We start from the raw sequence: 22,028 nt of genomic DNA, 5'->3' as shown, positions 1-22,028 counted from the left end.
GCAGAACTTCAGATGAACTCTCTGATTTGGGGACAAGAGATAAGGATGCAGTGGTTTTCCAAGTTGTGCAGCGCGGAGTGAAAAGTACTAGTACCCGGTTTGTTTTGACGGAGTAGTGACGGCGTCATATTCTGCACGGTAGATAGAAGCCGACCCCACCACCAAAAAGAATCGACAAACCGATGCCCTCCACATGGTACGGAACACGGATGGAAACACAACAACGGAACAGTGAAGCCGCAGCCACTCTTCTCCCCTAATCTCTGCTTTCTCCTATACATATGAGGGCAGAAAAAAATGTGATTGAGCCATAGACCATAGCACGTGAAACCCCATCCTAGATGGGTGCGGGTTCTGTTGAAATTAATAGATAGGCCTTACCCCACTTAAAGATTAATTCTTTGAAAAATCACAAAAGTTCACCTCATGGGATAGCATGCATAGGGAGTTTAGTACCACCTTGCTTATTCTAGGAGAGAGGGACTTCCTTAAATGGGAGGATGCCCTCCTAGCCACTTAAAGCATGTGAGGTGGAGAGAAGAGGGGGAACACATGCGCTCGCTCGCCTCGCTTGGCGCGTGCACGATGTTACGCGTCGAATGGTCTGCAAAATTGGTTACTCATGTGTGACAATGGCATAGAGTCCGGATAAGTTACGCGCGACTTATCCAGTTCAGTTACACTACGCGCGCTTCACACGACCGCTCCTTGTTTGTCCATGACGGCTCGTCTTCCTGTTTGCTCACGCTTCGTCAATGTCCACAACCGCGAGTAATTCCTGCTGAGCAACCGATCTTTCGGCAACCTCGATACGCGTTCAACATGTTGCGCATATTCGATCTGTTCATGTTTTACTGCTTAGTTTACATGTGTAGATCCAATGATGCGATTATTCTAGTTTACATCTGTAATGTCATAATTTATTTATGGAATAAATTAAATCATTATGTGCTTATTATTTCAACAGGTTCTTCCTACTCCTATATCTTTTGCTATATCTCAGTTGAAAGTTCATGATTTGGAGCGGGACATTTAGAGATTTCAGTTGAACAAAGTTTTTTTTATATATAAAAAAGAAATTTTTAGATCTTTGATTGAATGATTATGATTTTGAGTGAAAAACTTTTCAATTTTTGAATTCGTTTGAGTATATTTGAAACTTTCTCTTTATAAAGTTTACACATTGAAACTTTATGCGTATAAAGTTTATACACCGAAAATTTTATGTTGCGATTGAAAGATTATGTGCATGAGGTTTATGCACTGGTATTTATTGTCAAACCGAGCTCAAAATCTCCACGCATCTGGTCTCTACGTGTTTGGAACAAAAGAAAATGGGTAGAGCATGTGATTACTTTTTTATTATCTATTATATATTAAAAATCCATTAAACTTTCTATAAACACTCTAGGACGTCACTTGGCGCTCTAATAAATTAGAGAAACCCAAGAAATTCTAAAAAAAAGAGAACAAAACATCTTACTCTTATTTTCCCTTAATACAGTGGGCCCATTATATTACACCATTAGATCTATTTTAAATATAAAACCAAAATCCCATCTCCCAAAAATCATCTCCGGCTCTCCACCTCCCTCACGTAAATCCCTTCTTTCTATAAAGTTAAGATCTAAAGCTGAAACCTCAGCATTCCACGTTATCACTAATTCTCAGCCGTTCGATCGATGGATGAGATTGCATATGAACCACTGGATCATAAGGTCTACGTCGAGCTTATATGCTAATCATCCCTGCAGCCAAAGAGTTGTGTTGCAGTGTTGCCCTTTGACCTCCATCCATCCATGGCTCCCGTCGTCTCCCGCGGCGGCGGTGGGCGCGCGATGTGGGCGAAGGAGTGGAAGGACCGAAAGATGCGGCGCAGTGCAAGAAGGAGGCCGGTGACGAGGACTACATAAGTTGATGTGATTTAAATTGAAATGGTATATAGAATGATGATTCAAATGTAAAAGTAAGATGGTGTGAGAACAAAAGAAGGAAGATAATTTAGACTATACATCTGAAGGCTTAAAAAATTGAGATAATATGGTTTAATGAGAAGAAAAGGAGAAAGATAATTTTAACCATAGAATAATCATATAAGGACTAAAAGCAATTGATATTATATGGCTTAATGAGAGAAAATAAAATAACATTAACTAAGTGATGATGAACTTATAGGATATTATAAAAAAATGATGGAGAGATATATCAAAATATTATATGAATTATGTGGGATGATGAAACATGCTTGCATTTTGAATCTCTAACTTTTTTTAAAAAAAAATTATAAAACTATAGATAATATAGCATACTTACGTGATCCTTAAATGTTATAACTTTTTATATATATAGTAAGAGAGGATTTGCACGATTTCTCCAAGACAAAACAAGAAAAGAGCGAACGAGCCGTTGGCTCGGTGGTTGGGCTGCTCGGTGGAGCGCCCACCACCCGCGTTCGAGCGCCGCTCGACGCGGGTTTCGCATTGGGGTTTTATTCCCCTTTTCCTTCTGTTGCAGCCTCACACGTGAATGTGCCACAATGGTCAAGGTGACATGCTTGTCACGTGCGAAGCCAGTTCACTTCGCATATCTCTCAGCCACGTGCAGCCTTTGGGTATTTGCGTAGATCTTGTTGTGTGAGTGTGTAGTGTGCGGTGTGGTGGTGTGAGTTTGTGCGTGAGTTCAGACACTACTACTTGTACTTGAAGGGTTGAGGCTTAAAAAGAAAACAAGAAAATAAAACAAAAGAAAATAAAAGAAAAGAAGAGGAGAGGAAACAGGTGCGCATTATCTCTCTCCCACGGCTCCCACTCCCACCCATCCATGGCCGCCTCGGCTCTGCTCCGCCTCCTCTCTCCCTCGTCCCCAGCATCCCTCCACGCGCGCGCGACGCGCCGCCGCCATCCCCGCGCCGTAGTACGCTGCTCGTCGCCGTCGCCGGCGTCCCTCGACCTCCCCCTCCTCCCGTTCCAGCCCGCAGAGGTACGACCTCATGACCTCTGAACAACAAGAAAGCTGCCGCCCCTACCTATGGCTATGGTGATTTGAAATTGGACGCACATGCATACCGTCAGTTTGACACAACAATAGGTCAATAGCAGTGTTCGAATCGAGCTGGATTAATTATCTGTAGCTAATTCAAGTGAAAGAAAGTTATTGCTTTCTTGCAAGAGGCTAAGATGAGGAGCCACCAAAAAAATTTCGCAGCTTAGGCCGTCCCTGACATAGTGGCAGTGGCTGGCATGTATCTACGATTGTTTCTAGCAACCAGTGTCTGTGCACTGTATGCCATGATTAGCACTAACTTGATCACGATGCCAATTGTTTACCTTCAGCTGCCTTTGTGTAACGTCTGTATAATTTTTCTTTCACCCCACTTGGGAATTACATGTGAAGAAACATATCTGAATCTGCAGTATCTGTGATAGTAACAGTTCTCTGAATTGTTACTGGTTATAATGAATAAGAAGTAATTTGATCAGTTACTCGTCATATGCTGCAGCGACTAAGCAAGCTAGCCAGTATCTTAATTTGGTAGCATGTAGGTATCTGGCTCATTACTCGGCAAAGGCCGATTGGGTCAAATATCTGCATTCTAACAGAGGTGTTTGGTTTTCAGGGTTGCCACAAATGCTTACTATCTGCACGTTTTACTGTCAACTAAATCACTAGGGTGCTGCTAAGACAGTAAAAATATTGTAGGTGTTGATTCCATCGGAGTGCAAGACTTTACACTTGTATGAGGCTAGGTATCTGGCGTTGCTAGAAGAGGTAATTACCATTTGCTGAATCCCTTAAGTTTGAATTATATTGCTATTGCGCTATATTTTGATTTCAGCTCTAAGCTCTTCTAAGGTGCTCTAGTTACCCTTAATAGGCAAGGGAAGAATTTCTCGGTGGAAATGGGATTATGACATAATATGACGTAACAGAATTACAAAAACTGTATATCTCTATCACTAGATTAATAGTTATAACGAGACCTTCAGTAGTTCAGCTGAGTGACACACCACACCAATTTCCGTTATGTAAGACTGTCTCTGTTTTTGGCTTTCTCCCAAAGCCGGGTAATTTGCTTGTTATAGAAAAAACACACACACACACCGCACCAGTGTTGTTGTAGTTATGCGAAAATATAATTATTTCTCATCTGTTTCTACCTTTTTGCTCAACAGGCCTTGTATAGGACAAACAATTCTTTTGTGCATTTGGTGCTCGACCCAGTTGTATCAGGTTCACCTAAAGCTTCCTTTGCTGTAAGACATGGTTGTTTGGTCCAGATAGAAAGTGTAAAGTTCTTGTGGTTCATACCCTTTTTTTTTACAATTTTTTTATGACAGGATTCTGCATAGGATTATTTACATTTTCTACTCAATGATCTTTCTTTAGTATAGGTTGAAAGGCTTGATATTGGAGCACTAGTATCAATTAGAGGAGTTTGCCGTGTAAACATTATCAACCTTTTGCAGGTAACCTCATTGCAATTTTGTAGATTGAAATATTTTTTCAATGTTTATACTTATAACATGTCATACCTAATCAATATAAATTCCATGAGTTGTCTGTATAATCCACCAGACATTGCCGCATTGATCCTGTAAGGGCATTGTGTCACCGATAGGAACTCATGTGCCATTCAATGCTTCATACTCCCTCCGTTTCTAAATATTTGACACCGTTGACTTTTTAGCCATGTTTGACCGTTCGTCTTATTCAAAAACTTTTATGAAATATGTAAAACTATATGTCTACATAAAAATATATTTAACAATGAATCAAATGATAGGAAAAGAATTAATAATTACTTAAATTTTTTGAATAAGACGAACGGTCAAACATGTTTAAAAAAGTTCCTTTGTAATTGTGATGACCATATTTTCTCAAGATTGATTTGGGGAAGCATTGTTTATAGTGTGGTGATGGAGTCATGGGCGTCTCCATCCATCAAGGTTTAAATCCTGGTGTCCATACATGTGATTGTATACATCCCTAGTTGGTGCAAGTCGAAAGTACTACTTCTACTGTCTAAAAAAAAGCTCTGGTTTGGTATATTTTGATGGAACATTATATAATGTTTTTTTTTTTTGCATTGGTCTTGAAGTACGTATTTATACTAATAAGAAGTGGTACAAACAAATGACTTTTCAGGCACATGCTCTTTAAAACTGTACGTTTATTTGAGCAGTTGTGATTCACAGTCCTTCTCCTGTTTTACTTCATTGATCTAGATGGAACCCTACTTGCGTGGTGATGTTTCTCCCATTATGGACATATCTTCCGAGAGTATTGAATTGGGATTAAGAATTTCCAAGCTAAGAGAGTCTATGTGTAATTTACACAGTCTACAGATGAAACTGAAGGTTTGGCCACTACCACTGTAATTTCAGCAATTTGCGAATGCTGAACAATGGTTTTGTCGTAAGTCGTGAGACTTCATTTTTGCCACATAGGTACCTGAGGATGAACCATTGCAAACTAACATCAAGGCCTCCCTGTTGTGGTCTGAAAAAGAAATTTTTGAGGAGTATAATGAAGGTTTTATCCCTGCGCTACCCGAACGTCTCTCCTTTGCTGCGTACCAGACTGTTTCAGGTGACAACAGATCATTATCGCCTAAATATATAGCTTGCAATGTTGAATTTTGCTTTTTATTTGAAATTTCAATTTCAATGAGGTATGCCAATCTTTCATGGAATGACCAACAAAAACAGATGTTGCGCACAGTGTGTGCAGCAGCTTCATGTAGTCCTATGATCATACTTCCTCCGTTTCATATTATAAGACTTTTTAGCATTGTCTACATTCATATATATGTTAATGAATCTAGACATATATGTGTGCCTAAATTCATTAACGTCTATATGAATGTGGGTAATGCTAGAAAGTCTTATAACCTGAAACGGAGATAGTATCTAACATCAAAATCATGCACTACAGGTATGTCAGAAGCAGAACTTCTTTCCCTGCAAAAATATAAGATACAAGCAATGGATTCAACAAACACTCTTGAAAGACTAAACAGTGGGATTGAGTATGTAGAACATAATATTGGTATGATCGCTGCAAGACTGGCAATTCAGAATATATGATCCTCACTATGCTGTCACTCATGTAACATTATCATCAGGGAAGTGATATTTACTTATTTGATATAACTGATCGTGCCTATGATGTGAGGTGTAGTTGAAGCATTTGCAGAGCCAGAATTTTAAGGATGGGTATTGAGTGTACAGAACTATGTGTAATGAAAAAAAAATCAATTTGCCCTTGGCAGGAAAAAATTTTAGAAAACAGAAGTACAACTTCTGGCTGTTGCAGCAACTAGAGATACACACAACCATTCTACCACCATGCTAAAATCTTAGTACAAGTTTAGCCAGAAAAGCCAAAAAAAACATTACAAACTACTCCATTTCAAAATGTTTAATACCGTTGACTTTTTAGCACATGTTTGTCCGTTCGTCTTATTCAAAAAAAATTGTGAAATATGTAAAACTATATGTGTACATGAAAGTATATTTAACAATGAATCAAATGATATGAAAAGAATAAATAATTACTTAAATTTTTTGAATAAGATGAATGGTCAAACACGTACTAAAAAGTCAACTGTGTCAAACATTTTGAAACGGAGGGAGTAAATTTTGAAACGGAGGGAGTAAATTTCAAGACACCAATTAGCCAAAAGGGAAAAAAATCATCTGGCATCGAAACTAAACAATATGCCATCCACAAGAGCATGACAATTGTGTGACAAAAAAAATGATGTGGCTTTAGGCTTTGTTCTTAGATGAGGGTTGGGAACCCTCACCTTCGTATCGACACGACTTGCATCATCGATACTAGATTCGACGAGTGAAGGTCAGGTCAAAGGTATTCACCTTGGATTATAGGTACTGGTTCTACAAGGAACACCTTCAAGAAGGACATATCACTCTCAACGTCATCGCTCGATCTAACCAATAAAGGCCATATATGGGGTTTTCATCTGGGATGGAGTACCGAAACTGCCAGACCTTTTCTTCTGTGTTCATAGCGTTGCTGTTTTTTAATCGGGAACCACACAGATTAATGTGATTCAATGCAGCACCCGCTCATTAAGGAGATATATATGAGACAAAGAATAGAGGAATGTGAATAGATCTTCATTCAGTTTTTCCCCTAAATCTTTAGGCTGCTGACAATTTCAAAAGGTAAGAATAGAATGTTGAAAAATTAACGTTTCCAAGAGATCTTATTAACAAATATTTAATAATTTTGGGTCGATATTTGATTCATTTGTAAGTAATATCTTATTAATCAACAGATTTGTGAAATTTCTACCATACGACTGTAAAATTCTTGTCAAATTTTATGTGTTTATGCCCGAAAATGGAGGACCAAGATCATACTCTACCGGTTTTCACCTGAATTGTGTTGTCTGTTGGCACATGTTTACTGACTTTATGTACGTGCATATGTATCACCCTATTCAAAAGAAGTATGTGTGAATTCCTGGATTCATGGCCCTCCTTGCTCACAAGCATTCATAAAACAAATGAATGGTTGAGATATTATTTTGTGAATATGATATTGTATAACCAACTATTTTGACAAACTATCTTTCTACCTGTTGCTATAATTGTTAAGTATGTTAATTGGTTGTCCTTTCTCATTTTTTTCTAATGTAATACAGTTCTTTTTGGTGAAAAAAAATCTCAACTAATATAGTTCCACATTGCTATAAAAGAATATATTATTTATATGGCACGCTGAAAGTTATATTGTTTGAACACACGCCTAGTTCATTTTCTTAAATGTTCAAGAATTAACATTTTTATAAAAAATATAACTACTAGTTTACATGCAAGTACTATGCACATTTCTAGAAAATAAAAAAAACTATTTATCTCATATTTCTGGTATATCTTGTTAAATACTACCTCTGTTTTTTAATAGATGACGCCGTTGACTTTTTCTCACATGTTTGACCATTCGTCTTATTCAAAAATTTTATGCTTCACATGTTTGACCATTCGTCTTATTCAAAAATTTTATGCAAATGTATAAGATATAAATCACGCTTAAAGTACTATGAGTGATAAAACAACTCATAACAAAATAAATTATAATTACGTAAATTTTTTGAATAAGACGAATAGTCAAACATGTAAGAAAAAGTCAATGAAATATATTAGTTTTGATAGGCTGTTGTATAGTTGTGTTACCAATATATGGCAACATAGGGTGTGTTTGAGCCTTTGAGGAGAAGGAAATTGGGGAGATTGGGAAGATACGTAAAACGAGGTAAGCCATTAGCGCATAATTAATTGAGTATTAACTATTTTAAATTTCAAAAATGGATTAATATGATTTTTTAAAGCAACTTTCCTATAAAATTTTTTTACAAAAACGCACCATTTAATAGTTTGGGAAAAGTGCGCGAGGAAAACGAGATGCTTTCTCACCCTATGTCTCACAAACGAACGCAGCCATAGAAGACATAAGATAATCTTTATATAAGAAATGTGATGACAGATGTGCAAAATATAATAGCAAATTGCTAGTATTGTTTGGAAGTAACTTAGTTTTACTGTTATCAATTTTGATAATATAAGATATTTCCTTATAACAATAATAGATTAGATGAAAACTGTGGGAATGTATGTGATAGAAAATTGCTAGTCAAATTAATCCTACAATTTACATGTTTGTGAGATACTGTAGACAGTGTATCTGTTTATTGTCATTTATCAAATGGCATATTAGGAGTTTTTCCCTATACTAAATAACAAGGGAATCAATTACAAGCTGTCATTTCGTAATATTGTAGTAAAGAACAATGAAAAATAATATGAGCTATCACTTCTCGATAATAACAAATAAAAATATTACAAGTTAGTTCACTTCCATATCTTACCTTACCTACCTAAAAAATCAACTTACCTACCTGAACAAATCAAAGTGCTTCTGTTTCGTCATCTTTTTTTAATCGTCCGTCAATTTTAACATGCAGTCCACTACCCACATCCTCCCTCGAATACACTTATGATTGATTTGGTGGTCCATAGTATTTAATCGGATGGTTGACACCTGCATTTCCACCAACCAAAACTCTCTACTAATCATCCCCCCCTCCCCCACCCCTCTCCCTCTCATCAAGAGTAGGGTTTCCCTACGCCGCAATCCGCTTGCCCCAATCCTCACCGGCGTGCCGCCCCCACATGTGTGCATCTGGTATTCCTATTCCATGCCGCCCGCTACCCTCTCTTATCCTCCCCTCCTCTAACTCCTCCCCCACCCTCCCTTACGCCGCCATCTCATCTCATCCCCTCCTTACCCAGCACGCTGCCTCCTCGGCTCCTCCCATCCCCTCCTTGTCACCGCTCCCCCCCCTTCCCAACATATCATGCACCCCATCCCCTTGTGCATATGCTCAACGGTGGCGGCCTTTGAATTGGTGCTTGGATCTGCCCATCCAGATCTGGACTGGCTCATCGATGCAGAGTGGATCTAGCAGCCACGGTAGCCAAGGCGGCCACATCCTCCCCTCCTAGCTAGATGATCGTTGCCGGTGCCACCTTTATATATATACCACAGCCCCACCTACTCTAACATTGGGACCCGGTCATAGTTACCACGCGCTGTCGGACCACTCCGCCTGATGTTCCTGTCCCCGCGGCCGCGGCTGTGGCTATGGTGAGCAGCTAGTAGCTCGGGATGGATGAGCTGTTTCTGGCTGGCAGTGGCCGTGAAGGAGGTGAAAGGGAAGCGGCCGGAGGTGGACCCGTGGAGGGGGAGACAGAGTGTAGTGGAGGGGAGGACGAGTGGAGCACGCGGATGGCCGAGGCCGAGGTAGTGTAGGGAGGGGGGCTTCCTGGAGCACCTCATCGTCATGGTCAATGGCCTCGTTGGGAGGTAGATCCGTGTAAGCCGTTGTGTGTTGGTCGTCACTGTGTTAGCTCAGTGCGATTTTCTGGCATTGGTTGCCATTCTTAAATTTTCTAAGTTGTTTTACAGTGTGGATGACTGGAAATTTGCAGCGGATCAGCTCGTGAGGTGGAGTGATCGTGCACGGTAAGTACCCCCCCCCCCCATTCTACAGGAAAATCTAACTGTACCTCTCGCTGAATTTATTTGTTCTCTCAAATTTGGATTGCGTTGCAAAGTAAGACCTTTCCATTTGCGTGATGTTTTGAGGTGATATCATGGAAAATTAGATTAGTGCTTCTTCATGGAAGAAATCGAGTTTAGGATAGACAGAATATATCAAGTATTTATTTTGGTAAGTAAATTGATTCTCCAAAAGATCATATCCAAGATTAACGAATTAGTTTCTTCCATTTAAATTTTGATGTATTTATCTGATCAGGATGACAGGATTTGAGCTCGCCGAGCTGTTTGACTGATGATTGATGCTTTTGCTGTAGGGTTTTAGCTGATCGTGTGCCATCCACCGCAAAGCAGCTAACGCGAGACCACACCGTCTTCCATAGAGAAGGTAATTTCCCTTCTTAGCACTACTGCTCGGCCATAGAGAATGGATTCACCCAGTTTTGGATTGATTTCTTTGTTTGTTAATTAGTGATGAACTATGACATGCATGGAATTACCACAAAACGGCAGCCCACAACATATTAATTAGCTCCCCCCCTCCCAAACTCTCTTTCTTTGTCTGGTACATACGGATAGGAAGCCACCCATCCGCGCATGCAACATAGTGAGAAGAGAAGTCGCGGACGAGCAGCCTTCCTCCAGCGAGCTTGCTCCACATCCATCCGGTGAGCTTCCTCCGATTGAGAAGACAAGACGTAGTCGAGCAGCTTCCCTCTGGTGATGATGACGGCAAAGGCCTCCTCTAGTGAGCCCCAGCTCCCTCCCTATGGCGAGCTTTCTCTTGACGAGATTGATCTGGCGACTAGGTTAGCCCTTTCCTCGACTGCCACCCACCTACAATGCAGTCGCCTGGCCTTGGCGGCACCAAAGGGAATCAATGTGCAGGCGCGCCCCTGCAGTGCTGGCCTCCTCCCCTCCCCTTTGCCTCGCTTTGCCTCCGCACCAACACCAGCCCACAGTCAGTTGCCGACCCGTGGCTCCGGAGGCACTACCACCGCCTTGTTGTTGATGTTTTGTATCGGCAATAATTTAAGAAGGCTACGCACGAGATCTCAAAGCAGATGGATGTGGAAAACAAGGGTTTAATAGGTTCATGCCAGAATGGCCGTTGCGCGAACGTTCGTGGAGGAGTTCGTACGAACGATTGGCCCATCCTAAAAGAGCTCCTTTATATACCTTGGTGGACAGGGTTACAAAGGGGGAAAACTTAGCCGGACACGGTTTCAGTTTCCTAATCTGTACATAGTATTCTTCGGCCTGGATTCTATATCCTATCTTAGGGTACAAGGCTACATGGCAATCGAGTTTTACTTTATCTCCTATTACATGGATCTGGTTCACCTTCTATCACTAGTCTGATAAGAGGCCTTGTGGGTATCTAGTACCCATACTATCCACACTCGTTGTATGCCCTTGTCCATCGCCTCCTGCACTATCCCTCTAAGCTTGATCCCCCACTTCCCCTCCCTAGCACCACACCCTCCCCAACCCACCCCCAATACCCTAACACTAACCTGGAGATTGTTGTTATGCGTCCAGAACGTGTTCATGCATTCAATGGGCGTGTGTGTTCGCGAATTAGGCTTTTTGATGAAGATGGCTAACCCCACACCACCGGTCGATGCTACGCCATTGTGCAGCACGTCACAGTGAGCGAGATGTGACACCCAGGAAATGTTAGGGCTGAGTGATCCTCTTCCGGAAATCTCATGATGTGTTGTCAGGTTTATGCGTGAAGTGTAGCCTGGTTGGCTGGTTGACTGGTTGACTAACAGGCTGAAGACCCTCTAGGTTGGTCTTGATTTTGGAAAAGTCTATTTTGCCTTCCTCAGCTATGGGCCGAGCCTCATTCGCTTCCCTCAGACCTCTAAACTAGATATGAAGGATCCCTCAACTATTGAAATGGTTTGTTTTGCCTCCGCAAGCTACGTGGATTGTGGTTTCATCCTATGTAGTGCCTACGTGACACGTTTACCTGGTCTTCATATGATGTGATGCCTTACATGTCACTCATGTGGCATTGCAATTAGGGAAAAAAATAAAAAATATATAGTGGTACCCACATCTCAGTGAGCCCATCTTCATCCTCTCTAGTCTCTTCCCTTGCCTCCTCCGTTAACCTCTCTTTGTCACCCTTTAGGGACATCGATACCACTCTCTCAATGCCACACTTGGAAGTACAAGTTGGCATCATCGAGTTGCTCTATCTAGATGATGGTGACCTTGTGTTCGTCCATTGTTAGTCAATTAGTACCTCTGGCTGCTCCCCTCTTCATTCGCCATAGGTGTACATTCTCCTGCATCAGCTTCTTCCCCCCACTTGCCGTTCCTCTTCGTCGTGGTTTTCTGCTCCATTCCTATCAACGAGGGAACTTCCCCGGCCTCACCTAACCTCCCACCATGGCTGCATGGGCAATAACTACCATGGCTAGTAAGTTGGTTTATTGTGCTGTTGTCGAGTGTTGCGTCATCCACGCCATCTGCAACGGGCTCAACTAGATACCCTATTTCTACACGGTATGCCGGGAAGAGGGGCTCCATCATGCTGGGTGCCACCAACCAGCCACTACACAACAATATATATATCAACCCATGGAATGTCGAGACCATCACAAAATCCACGTACATCGCCATGGATGTCTAAGAGGAGCAGGCGAGGCATGTCAAGCACTACACCTTCCTTAAGCTACATGGCATCATCATCTCGACAAGGTCGTTCATCACTGACCTGTCCTCATGGCCATGCGTCATCAAGGAGTCATCATCACGTAGCCCAACAATGCCATTGGACGTCTACTCACACCTACCAATCATAGAGTTGACCGTGTTGTGTCAAAACTGACAAAAATCTAGTCCAAAATCATTTGACTATGTTTTAGCGAAATCATTTATTTAATACCACTACTTATTACACTTGCTTCGCATATCGCTCACCCCTCTAATTATTTAATATCAGCAAATGCACATGTGTCCACTCCAACTACAAGCCAATCACTAGTAGGCAGTTAGCCATCGAAAAATACTCTACTAGAAATCAAACCAATCTAGTTGGTGTGGCATAGCTCCATTGTGTCATATGAGTTCATCGGGTGCTTGTCATTGCTAAGCAACGTGATACGCTCAACCTGTGGAACATAAAGGCCATGTACATCACCATCACCATGGACATCAAGGAGAAGCAAGTGAGGCACGTCAAGCACAACATATTTCCTCATGGTACACAACAACATCATCTGGCGAGGCCATGTACCACTGACCTGTCCTCCAGACCTTCTTGTCATTGCTAAGCGGTGGGATACATGTCAATGCTTGGAACGTGGAGGCCATGGCACATGCCATGTATCACTATGCACGTCCAGGAGAAGCACAAAAGGCACGTCAAGCACTACATCTTCCACACGCTGAATGGAACTATCACATGGGCGAGGTCGTTCACTGCTTATCTGTCCTCGTGGCCTTCCCTCATCAGGGATTCCATGCTGCTAGGCCCGACATTGTCACTAGATGTCAAGGTACTCCTGCTCTGGTCGCCGACACATGCGCGTGCACACACACACGCATGCACGCACACACGCAAACTCAGATACACAAAATCATATAAATTAAGTTTACTGTACAGTGAGCAAAATTGAAAAAAATGAAGTCCAAAAATCACTTGACTTTGTTTTAGCGAATGCTTAATCCAAAACCACTTCAAGTTTCCCTCTTATGACATATAACTCACCCCTCTAATTGTTTAAATCCAACGGAACATCAACCAAGCACTACTAGGCATTTAGCCACCGAAAATTCTTCTATCTAAAAGCTCTTAGAAAAACCAATCCCCTTCAAGATAGTGCGGAACATCTCCATTTGTTGTCTGAGTTTGTCGGGTGTTTGTCATCGCCAAGCGTCACCATACACATCAATCCTTGAATTGTGGAGGCCATGGCGGAGGCCATGTACACCGCCATCAACATGGACATCCAAGAGACGCAAGAGAGGCATGTCAAGCACAACACCTTCCTTGTGTGGCATGGCATCATCATATGGGCTAGGTCGTTCACCGCTAATCTATCCTCCTGCCCTTTTCTCGTCATGGACTCTATGTTGCAAAGCCTGACATTGTCACTGCATGTCAAGGTGCTCCTGTGCCGGTTACCGACACACACTTGGGTGCGTGAACCCCCCCCCCCCACCCACACACACACACACACGCACACACACACACACACATACACAAACAGAAACTAACACGCAAACTCCCAAACAATCAATCATACAAATTTTAATGCGGTGTGCAAAATTGATAAAAAAAAACAAGTCCAAAAATCGATGTCTGTAAATATCACTCTTCAGTTCCTTATCGAGCATGGGCAGTGGCTGGTTGTTTTGTTGAGCGGCCAAATTTGTGCTTCCACTTTTGTTTCCTAATATATAGAGATCAGCCAAAGTACCTGACCAAGTAGGATCAACGCTTTTCTCTTGAGTAAACACAGTGCTAAATGAAGTCGGATCTTGGGGTTTGTATAGCGGATCCATGTGATTTGAAGGAATCAAAGAGACTGCACCATCCTAACGCGGAGGAGGAAACTTTTCACTCTTGCTTTTCGCAGTTGCATGTGTTATTAATCTTCTTTTAACGATATTTACTTGGAAGCATTGGAACGGCTGTATTTTAAACAATGTCATGCCTAGTGTCAATGTTGTTTTGGAAGCAGTGGTAGGGGAGAGTGTTTTGTGGTCCGTGGCTAGAGCTAGGGCTCTCCATGAACTCCTGTGTCTGTCTATCCTGTTGACTGGTTATTTGTTGCCTGAAAGTGTGTTTTGTGTTTTGGTGACGCATCGCCTGTTGTGATGTTTTCTTTCTCAAGAGGGTTCCTTCGTGAAATTCTCTTTTCAACATATTTTGAGTATTCTTAATGAAATGAAGCACATGGCTTTTGCGTTTTCATGAAAAAAGAAGTCCAAAAATCAATTTGACTTTTTAGTGAATCCTGTAATCCAAAACCACTTCTAATTTTCCTTGTATGGCATATAACTTACCCCTCCCATTGTTTAGTACCATCAGAACGTCTACATCTTCTCACAATACAAGCCAAGCCCTAGTAGGCAGTCAACCACCGAAAAATCTTCTAGCTAGAAGCTCTCACAAAAACCAATCCCCTTTTATGTAGTGCGGCACAGCTCCATCCGTCGTCCAAGTTTGTTGGGTGCTTGTCATAGCCAAGCGCCATGGTACACATCAATCCTTGTATCGTGGAGGACATGGCAGAGGCCATGTACACCGCTATCAATATGGATGTCCAAGAGACACACGAATGGAAAGTCAAGCACTACGCATTTGCCACGTTGCATGGCATCATCATATGGGCGATGTCATTCACCGCTGATCTATCCTCCTAGCCTTCTCTTGTTAGGGATTACATGTTGCGAAGACTAACATTCTCACTGGATGTCAAGGTGCTCCTGTTTCAGTCAACGACACACATGCGTGCACGTGACCATAAACACTCCAAAACACACACACACACACACACACAAACTCCGCGTGGACCCCATGGCCTCACCTGATTTCCCTACCTCCCTACCATCACTGCTCCATCTCCAAGCCCAAATCCCAAAACCATAGCCCATGGTCGCATCTCCCACTGGCTCCTCCTCCTCGGCCACTGCCGTGGCGACGATGGCAGCGGCAGCCGAGCCCACTGACGGGCCAACCCTTAGCGTCGTCTCGAAGTGGCTCCACGCGCTGCGGAAGAAGCACAACAAGATTATCCAAATGGAGGAGCCGCTCGCTGACGGGCGGAAGCTGAACAAGGAGCAGGGGGAGGTGCCCTAATCCAAGCCCGTCATCGTCGTGCTCATCGACGAGCTCGAGCGGATGCGTGCCCCGCTCGCCACCGCACTCGCTGAGGAGCTCTCCTCCCGTCCCGCCCGTTCCCCATCCGTCGTCGTGTCCTCCTCCTCCAGTGTCGATTTGTCTATCAAGGATCTCCTCGCGCTCATCTACTTTGGCTCCCTCTTCGACGTCAAGCCACAGACCGAGTTCATCGCCACCATGCTCGTGCGTCCCAAGGAGTGGGACTGCTGCATCACCTTTGACTATGTCCGCCCTTGTCGCCTCACGCGCTGTCGCTCACTGGTCCCACCGCCACTCGCAGCTCGTCAGTGCGGGAAGAAGACAGGAGAAAGAAGGAAAAAAGGGGGAAAAAGAAGAGATGGATGGAAAACATGACGGCGGTGGCACGGTTCGAATTTTGTAAAATTTTAGTAGCATGGCTACGAATAGACGAATTGTAGTGGCATTTTTTTGAACCGACATATTTGTAATTGTATGGATCCAATTAACCCTAGTATTTATTGTGTGGTGAGCAAAATCGATAAAAATCAAGTCCAAAAGGCATTGTCTGTAAATATCACTCTTCAGTTCCTTACCAAGCACGAGCAATGCCTGGTTGTTTTGATGAGTGGAAAAATTTGTGCTCCCACTTTTGTTTCCCACCTATAGAGAGGTCAGCCAAAGGATCCGTTGGCTCCGACCAAGTAGGAACATAGCTTTTCTCTTGAGTAAACACAGTGCTAAATGAAGTCGAATCTTGGGATTCATATAGTGGGTCCATGTGATTTGAAGGAGCCAAGAGACGACACCATCCTGATGTGGAGGACGAAGAAGCACAACAAGATCCTCCAGATGGAGGAGTCGCTCACCGACGGGAGGAAGCTGAACAAGGAGCAGGAAGAGGTGCCCTGATCCAAGCTCGTCGTCGTCATGCTCATCAATGAGCTCAAGCGGATGTGTGCCCCGCTCGCCACCGCACTTGCTGAGGAGCTCTCCTCCCGTCCCGCTCGTTCCCCATCCACCGTCGCGTCCTCCTCGTCCTCTAGTGTCGATTTGTCTATCGAGGATCTCCTCGCGCTCATCTACTTCGGCTCCCTCTTCGACGTCAAGCCACAGACCGAGTTCGTCGCCACAATGCTCGTGCGTGCCAAGGAGCGGGACTGCTGCAGCACCTTCGACTATGTCTGCCCTTGTCGCCTCACGCCCTGTCACTCACCGGTCTCGCCGCCACTCGCCGCTCGTCAGTGCGGGAAGAAGACAGGAGAAAGAAGAAAAAAAGGGAAAAAAGAAGAGATGGATGGAAAACATGACGGCGATGGCACAGTTCCAATTTTGTAAAATTTTAGTGGCACGGCTATGAATAGACGAATTATAGTGGCATTTTTCTGAACTGACATATTTGTAATTGTATGGATCCAATTAACCCTAGTATTTATTGTGTGGTGAGCAAAATCGATAAAAATCAAGTCCAAAAGTCATTGTCTGTAAATATCACTCTTCAGTTCCTTACCGAGCACGGGCAATGCCTGGTTGCTTTGATGAGCGGCAAAATTTGTGCTTCCACTTTTGTTTCCCACCTATAGAGAGATCAGCCAAAGGACCTGACCAAGTAGGAACAGAGCTTTTCTCTTGAGTAAACATAGTGCTAAATGAAGTCGGATCTTGGGGTTCGCATAGTGGGTCCATGTGATTTGAAGGAACCAAGAGACCACACCATCCTGATGTGGAGGAGGAAACTTTTCACTCTTGCTTTTTGCAGTTGCATGTGTTATTAATCTTCTTTTATCGATATTTATTTGAAAGCATCAGAACAATTGCATTTCAACAATGCCATTCCTAGTGTCAATGTTATTTTGAAACAGTGGCAGGGGAGTGTTTTGTAGTCCATGTCTAGAGCTAGGGCTATCCATGAACTCCTTTGTCGGTCTCTCCTGTTGGACGGTTGTTGTCTGAGAGTGTGTTTTGTGTTTTGGTGACACATCGCTTGTTGTGATGTTTTTTTTTTCAAGATGGTTCCTCTGTGAACTTCTCTTTTGAGCTTATTTTCCCTCTTCTTAATGAAATGAAACACAAGGCTCTTGTGTTTCATGAAAAAAGGTCCAAAAATCAATTAACTTTTAGCGAATTCTGAAATCCAAAACAACTTCTAATATTCCTTGTATGGCATATGACTCACCCCTCCAATTGTTTAGTACCAGCAGAATGTCTAAATCTTCTCACAATACAAGCCAAGCACTTGTAGGTAGTTAGCCACAGAAAAATCTTCTAGCTAGAAGCTCTCACAAAAACCAATCCCCTTCTACGTAGTGCGGCACAGCTCCATCCGTCATCCGAGTTTGTCGGGTGGTTATCATCGCCAAGCATCACGATAGACATCAATCCTTGGATCGTGGAGGCCATGGTGGAGGCCATGTACACCGCTATCAATATGGACGTCCAAGAGTCACACACGTCAAGCACTGCACCTTTCCCACGATGCATGGCATCTTCATATGGGCGACGTCGTTCACCGCTAATATATCCTCCTGCCCTTCTCTTGTTAGGAATTCCATGCTGCGAAGCCTGACATTCTCATTTTATATCAGCGTGCTCCTGTTCGTGTGACCACACACACACACACACACACACACACAATTATAGAATTTACTGTACAGTGAGCAAAATCGATAAACATAAAGGCCAAAAATCATTGTTTGTAAACATCACTCTTTTGTTCCTTATCGAGCACGGGCAGTGGCTGGTTGTTTTGATGAGCGGCCAAATTTGTGCTTCTACTTTTGTTTCCCAACTCTAGAGAGATCAGCCAAAGGACCCGACCATGTAGGGACAGAGCTTTTCTCTTGAGTAAACACGGTGCTAAATGAAGAAAGATCTTGGGGTTCGAATAGTGGGTCCATGTGATATGAAGGAACCAAAGAGACCGCACCATCCTGGTGCGAAGGAGAAAGCTTTTCACTCTTGCTTTTCGCATTTGCATGTGTTATTAATCTTCTTTTTTCATATTTATTTGGAAGCGTCAGAACGATTGTATTACCAACAATGCCATGCATAATGTCAATGTTGTTTTGAAACCATTGGCGGAGGAGAGTGTTTTGTGGTGCATGGCTAGAGCTAGGGCTCTCCATGAACTCCTTTGTCGGTCTCTCCATGAACACCACTATCACTGGACGTCCAGGAGAAGCACGGGGCAGTCAAGCGCTACACCTTCCCATGCTGCATGGCATCATCATATGGGCAAGGTTTTCACCGCTAATCTATCCTCCTGCCCTTCTCTTGTTAGGAATTACATGCCGCGAAGCCTGACATTCTCACTGGATGTCAACGTTCTCCTGTTCTGATTATGAATAGACACGCGGGCGCGTGACCACAAACACTCCACACACACACACACACACACAATCATAGAATTTACTGTGAGGTGAGCAAAATCGATAAAAATCAAGGGAAAAAATAATTGTTTGTAAATATCACTCTTCCGTTCCTTATCAAGCACGGGCAGCGGTTGGTTGTTTTTATGAGGCGGCCAAATTTGTGCTTCCACTTTTGTTTCCCAACTCTAGAGAGATCAGCTAAAGGACCCCCATGTAGGAACTAATATTTTCTCTTGATTAAACAACTTTTATCTTGAGTAAACACGGTGCTAAATGAAGAAAGATCTTGGGGTTCGTATAGTGGGTCCTTGTGATATGAAGGAACCGAAGAGACAGCACCATCCTGATGCGGAGGAGGAAACCTTTCACTCTTGCTTTCCGCATTTGCATGTGTTATTAGTCTTCTTTTTTTTATATTTATTTGGAAGCATCGGAACGGTCGCATTTTCAACAACGCCATGCATAATGTCAATTTTGTTTTGAAAGCATTGGCGAGGGAGAGTGTTTTGTGGTGCTTGGCTAGAGCTAGGGCTCTCCATGAACTCCTTTGTCGGTCTCTCGATGAACATCGCTATCACTGGACGTCTAGGAGAAGCACGGGACAGTCAAGCGCTACACCTTTCCCACGCCGCATGGCATCATCATATGGGCGAGGTTGTTCACCACTAATCTACCCTCCCACCCTTCTCTTGTTAGGAATTCCATCCCGCGAAGCCAGACATTCTCACTGGATGTCAGCGTGCTTCTGTTCCGATTATCAATAGACACACGGGCATGTGACCACAAACACTCCACACACACACACACACACACACACACAAAATCATAGAATTTACTGTGCAGTGAGCAAAATCGATAAAAACCAAGGCAAAAAATCATTGTTCGTAAACATCACTCTTCTGTTCCTTATCAAGCATGGGCAGTGGTTGGTTGTTTTGATGAGCGGCCAAATTTGTGCTTCCACTTTACTAACAACCAAATTTGGTAACATTGGCATCGGAAAAGAAGATTAGATCGAAGTGGAGTTGAAGGCGGAGATCGATTCAGGAACAAAGCAGGAATCGGCTAGAGTCCAGATCGACTACGATTAGGATCGGCTGAGTCTGAGTCGGACTAGGTGGGCTGATGCAGCCGATTCCGACAATACAACTTGGTGTATGACATCGGGTTGAATTGAGGTGCTTCGAGATGATTACCGCACATGGATAGAGTCCTGAGAAGGCAATTGTATCTATTAATTAGGATATTTTATGTAATTTCCTTAGAGATATGCTTGGGCAAAAGTCTGCCGCAAAGACTTATGGTATTTTAGAGTTTGTTAGAGATAATAGTCGTGTCCGGTATGGACATATCTTGTAATTCTCGGGTATAAATAAGACCCCGAGCCCTATGTAATTTCTAACACACACGTTCAATACAATTTCAGCGCATCGCCACCTTTTTGCTTTTGTTTTATTTCGACGAGTTATTGCTTTCGGGTTGAGCTGCATCGGTTTCGATCTTCAACAAGAGGTAAAACTTGTTATGACAATTTGCGTTCTCGGGATTAGAGGTTCCATCTTTATGACACTCTAATCTTGTTTATGTAATTCGTCGAGTTATCATATATCTTACATAATCTCTAGCAATATTGCCATCTAACCCACAATCGGCTAACATCTGTTAAAAGAGGGCAACCAGTTAGGTTAAATATCGACATTGGTTTAGATTATATAAGATATCTACCACTCTATGAAACTTCCAGCGGCTTGATTGTCTAGATATTGTTCTTCTTTTCATACTTAATGCTGCATCAGTTGAGTCTGATCTATTAAGTCGTGCTTAGAATATCAATCTCTAGCCTGCCTTCTGGTTGCCGATTAGGGTAGCATCGGAGTTTCAGCCGATCTTATCTGATTTAACTATATTTACTCTATATGCTTCATTGACATGTTAAATCTGCCCTTTATATCAAGATATTGTCGCATCTAAGTATATTAAGCTTTTGTTTGATATATTATACCTGTTTTAATATCCTGATATAGAGTAGTATCGGAGTATTAGCCGATACATGCTAAATCCATCTGATCGGCTATGCTATAAACATATATAGTCCTGTTATTAATATATATTCTGATCTAAGTGATTTATACTGTCTCGGCGTGGCGACCGATCTATCTCAATCACTTGATTTAAGTATATATCGATATAAGAGTTATATATTGGTAATATCTACAGCAGATCGAGTAGATTTAGTTCTTTATTATCTACTTATAATCGCCAATCGATTCACATATGACATCGGCTCAAAGATAAATGATATGCCATCGGCACATAGCCGATCGGCTATCGTTTATAGATTTAACCGCGGTGTCTTTGTCTTTATTTCTTGTTGATTGCAGGATCAAATCAACTGGCACGCTAACACACCCGAAGGCGAGCTTTGGACCTGCACTGGAGTTAAGCAGATCTCCCAGGCCTCGTGTTTTTCATCAACACGCTTTTGGCACGCCCGGTGGGACCGATAAGAAGTGAACAAGCCATTCTTTCTCATGGCCGAGAAACCACCTCTATGACCATCCTCGGCTAGCCCGGGTACTGTCACACCCTAAAAATCCTAAATATATAAATTGTTGTTTAATTGGAATTATTAGAATTTATTTTAAAAGTCTAGAAGAGAAGATCTAATTTTAATTAATAAATTCCAATATAAAATGGGGCCAGATAAAATTTCATTAAATACTTTGCTTAATTCTATAATTCCT

The 22,028-nt window shown here is 42.5% G+C and overlaps 2 protein-coding genes across 5 annotated transcripts; both read left to right on the top strand.

The window, feature by feature from the left end:
* Positions 1-2,779: 2,779 nt before the first annotated feature.
* LOC9272724 (uncharacterized) lies at positions 2,780-6,229 on the top strand. Of its 3 annotated transcripts, none has more exons than XM_015759958.3 (7): positions 2,780-2,979; positions 3,700-3,768; positions 4,173-4,253; positions 4,392-4,466; positions 5,226-5,357; positions 5,448-5,589; positions 5,935-6,229. In XM_015759958.3, the coding sequence occupies exons 1-7, from the start codon at positions 2,821-2,823 to the stop codon at positions 6,084-6,086; spliced, it is 810 nt and encodes a 269-aa protein (XP_015615444.1). In that variant the 5' UTR covers positions 2,780-2,820; the 3' UTR covers positions 6,087-6,229. The 3 variants fall into 3 exon arrangements, with proteins under 3 accessions (XP_015615444.1, XP_015615443.1, XP_066161676.1); XM_015759957.3 differs by having other exon boundaries at positions 4,173-4,286; XM_066305579.1 differs by lacking the exon at positions 4,392-4,466.
* A 2,922-nt stretch (positions 6,230-9,151) lies between these two features.
* On the top strand, positions 9,152-17,787 carry LOC136353901 (uncharacterized). Of its 2 annotated transcripts, none has more exons than XM_066305206.1 (4): positions 9,152-9,894; positions 9,997-10,053; positions 10,407-10,477; positions 16,706-17,787. In XM_066305206.1, the coding sequence occupies exons 1-4, from the start codon at positions 9,872-9,874 to the stop codon at positions 16,855-16,857; spliced, it is 303 nt and encodes a 100-aa protein (XP_066161303.1). In that variant the 5' UTR covers positions 9,152-9,871; the 3' UTR covers positions 16,858-17,787. The 2 variants fall into 2 exon arrangements, with proteins under 2 accessions (XP_066161303.1, XP_066161302.1); XM_066305205.1 differs by having other exon boundaries at positions 9,152-9,904.
* The last annotated feature ends 4,241 nt before the right edge of the window (positions 17,788-22,028 follow it).

Source organism: Oryza sativa, chromosome 11 (genome assembly GCF_034140825.1).
Source record: "Oryza sativa Japonica Group chromosome 11, ASM3414082v1".
NCBI classification, from domain to species: Eukaryota; Viridiplantae; Streptophyta; class Magnoliopsida; order Poales; family Poaceae; genus Oryza; species Oryza sativa.
This window is presented reverse-complemented; position numbering and strand designations above follow the sequence as displayed.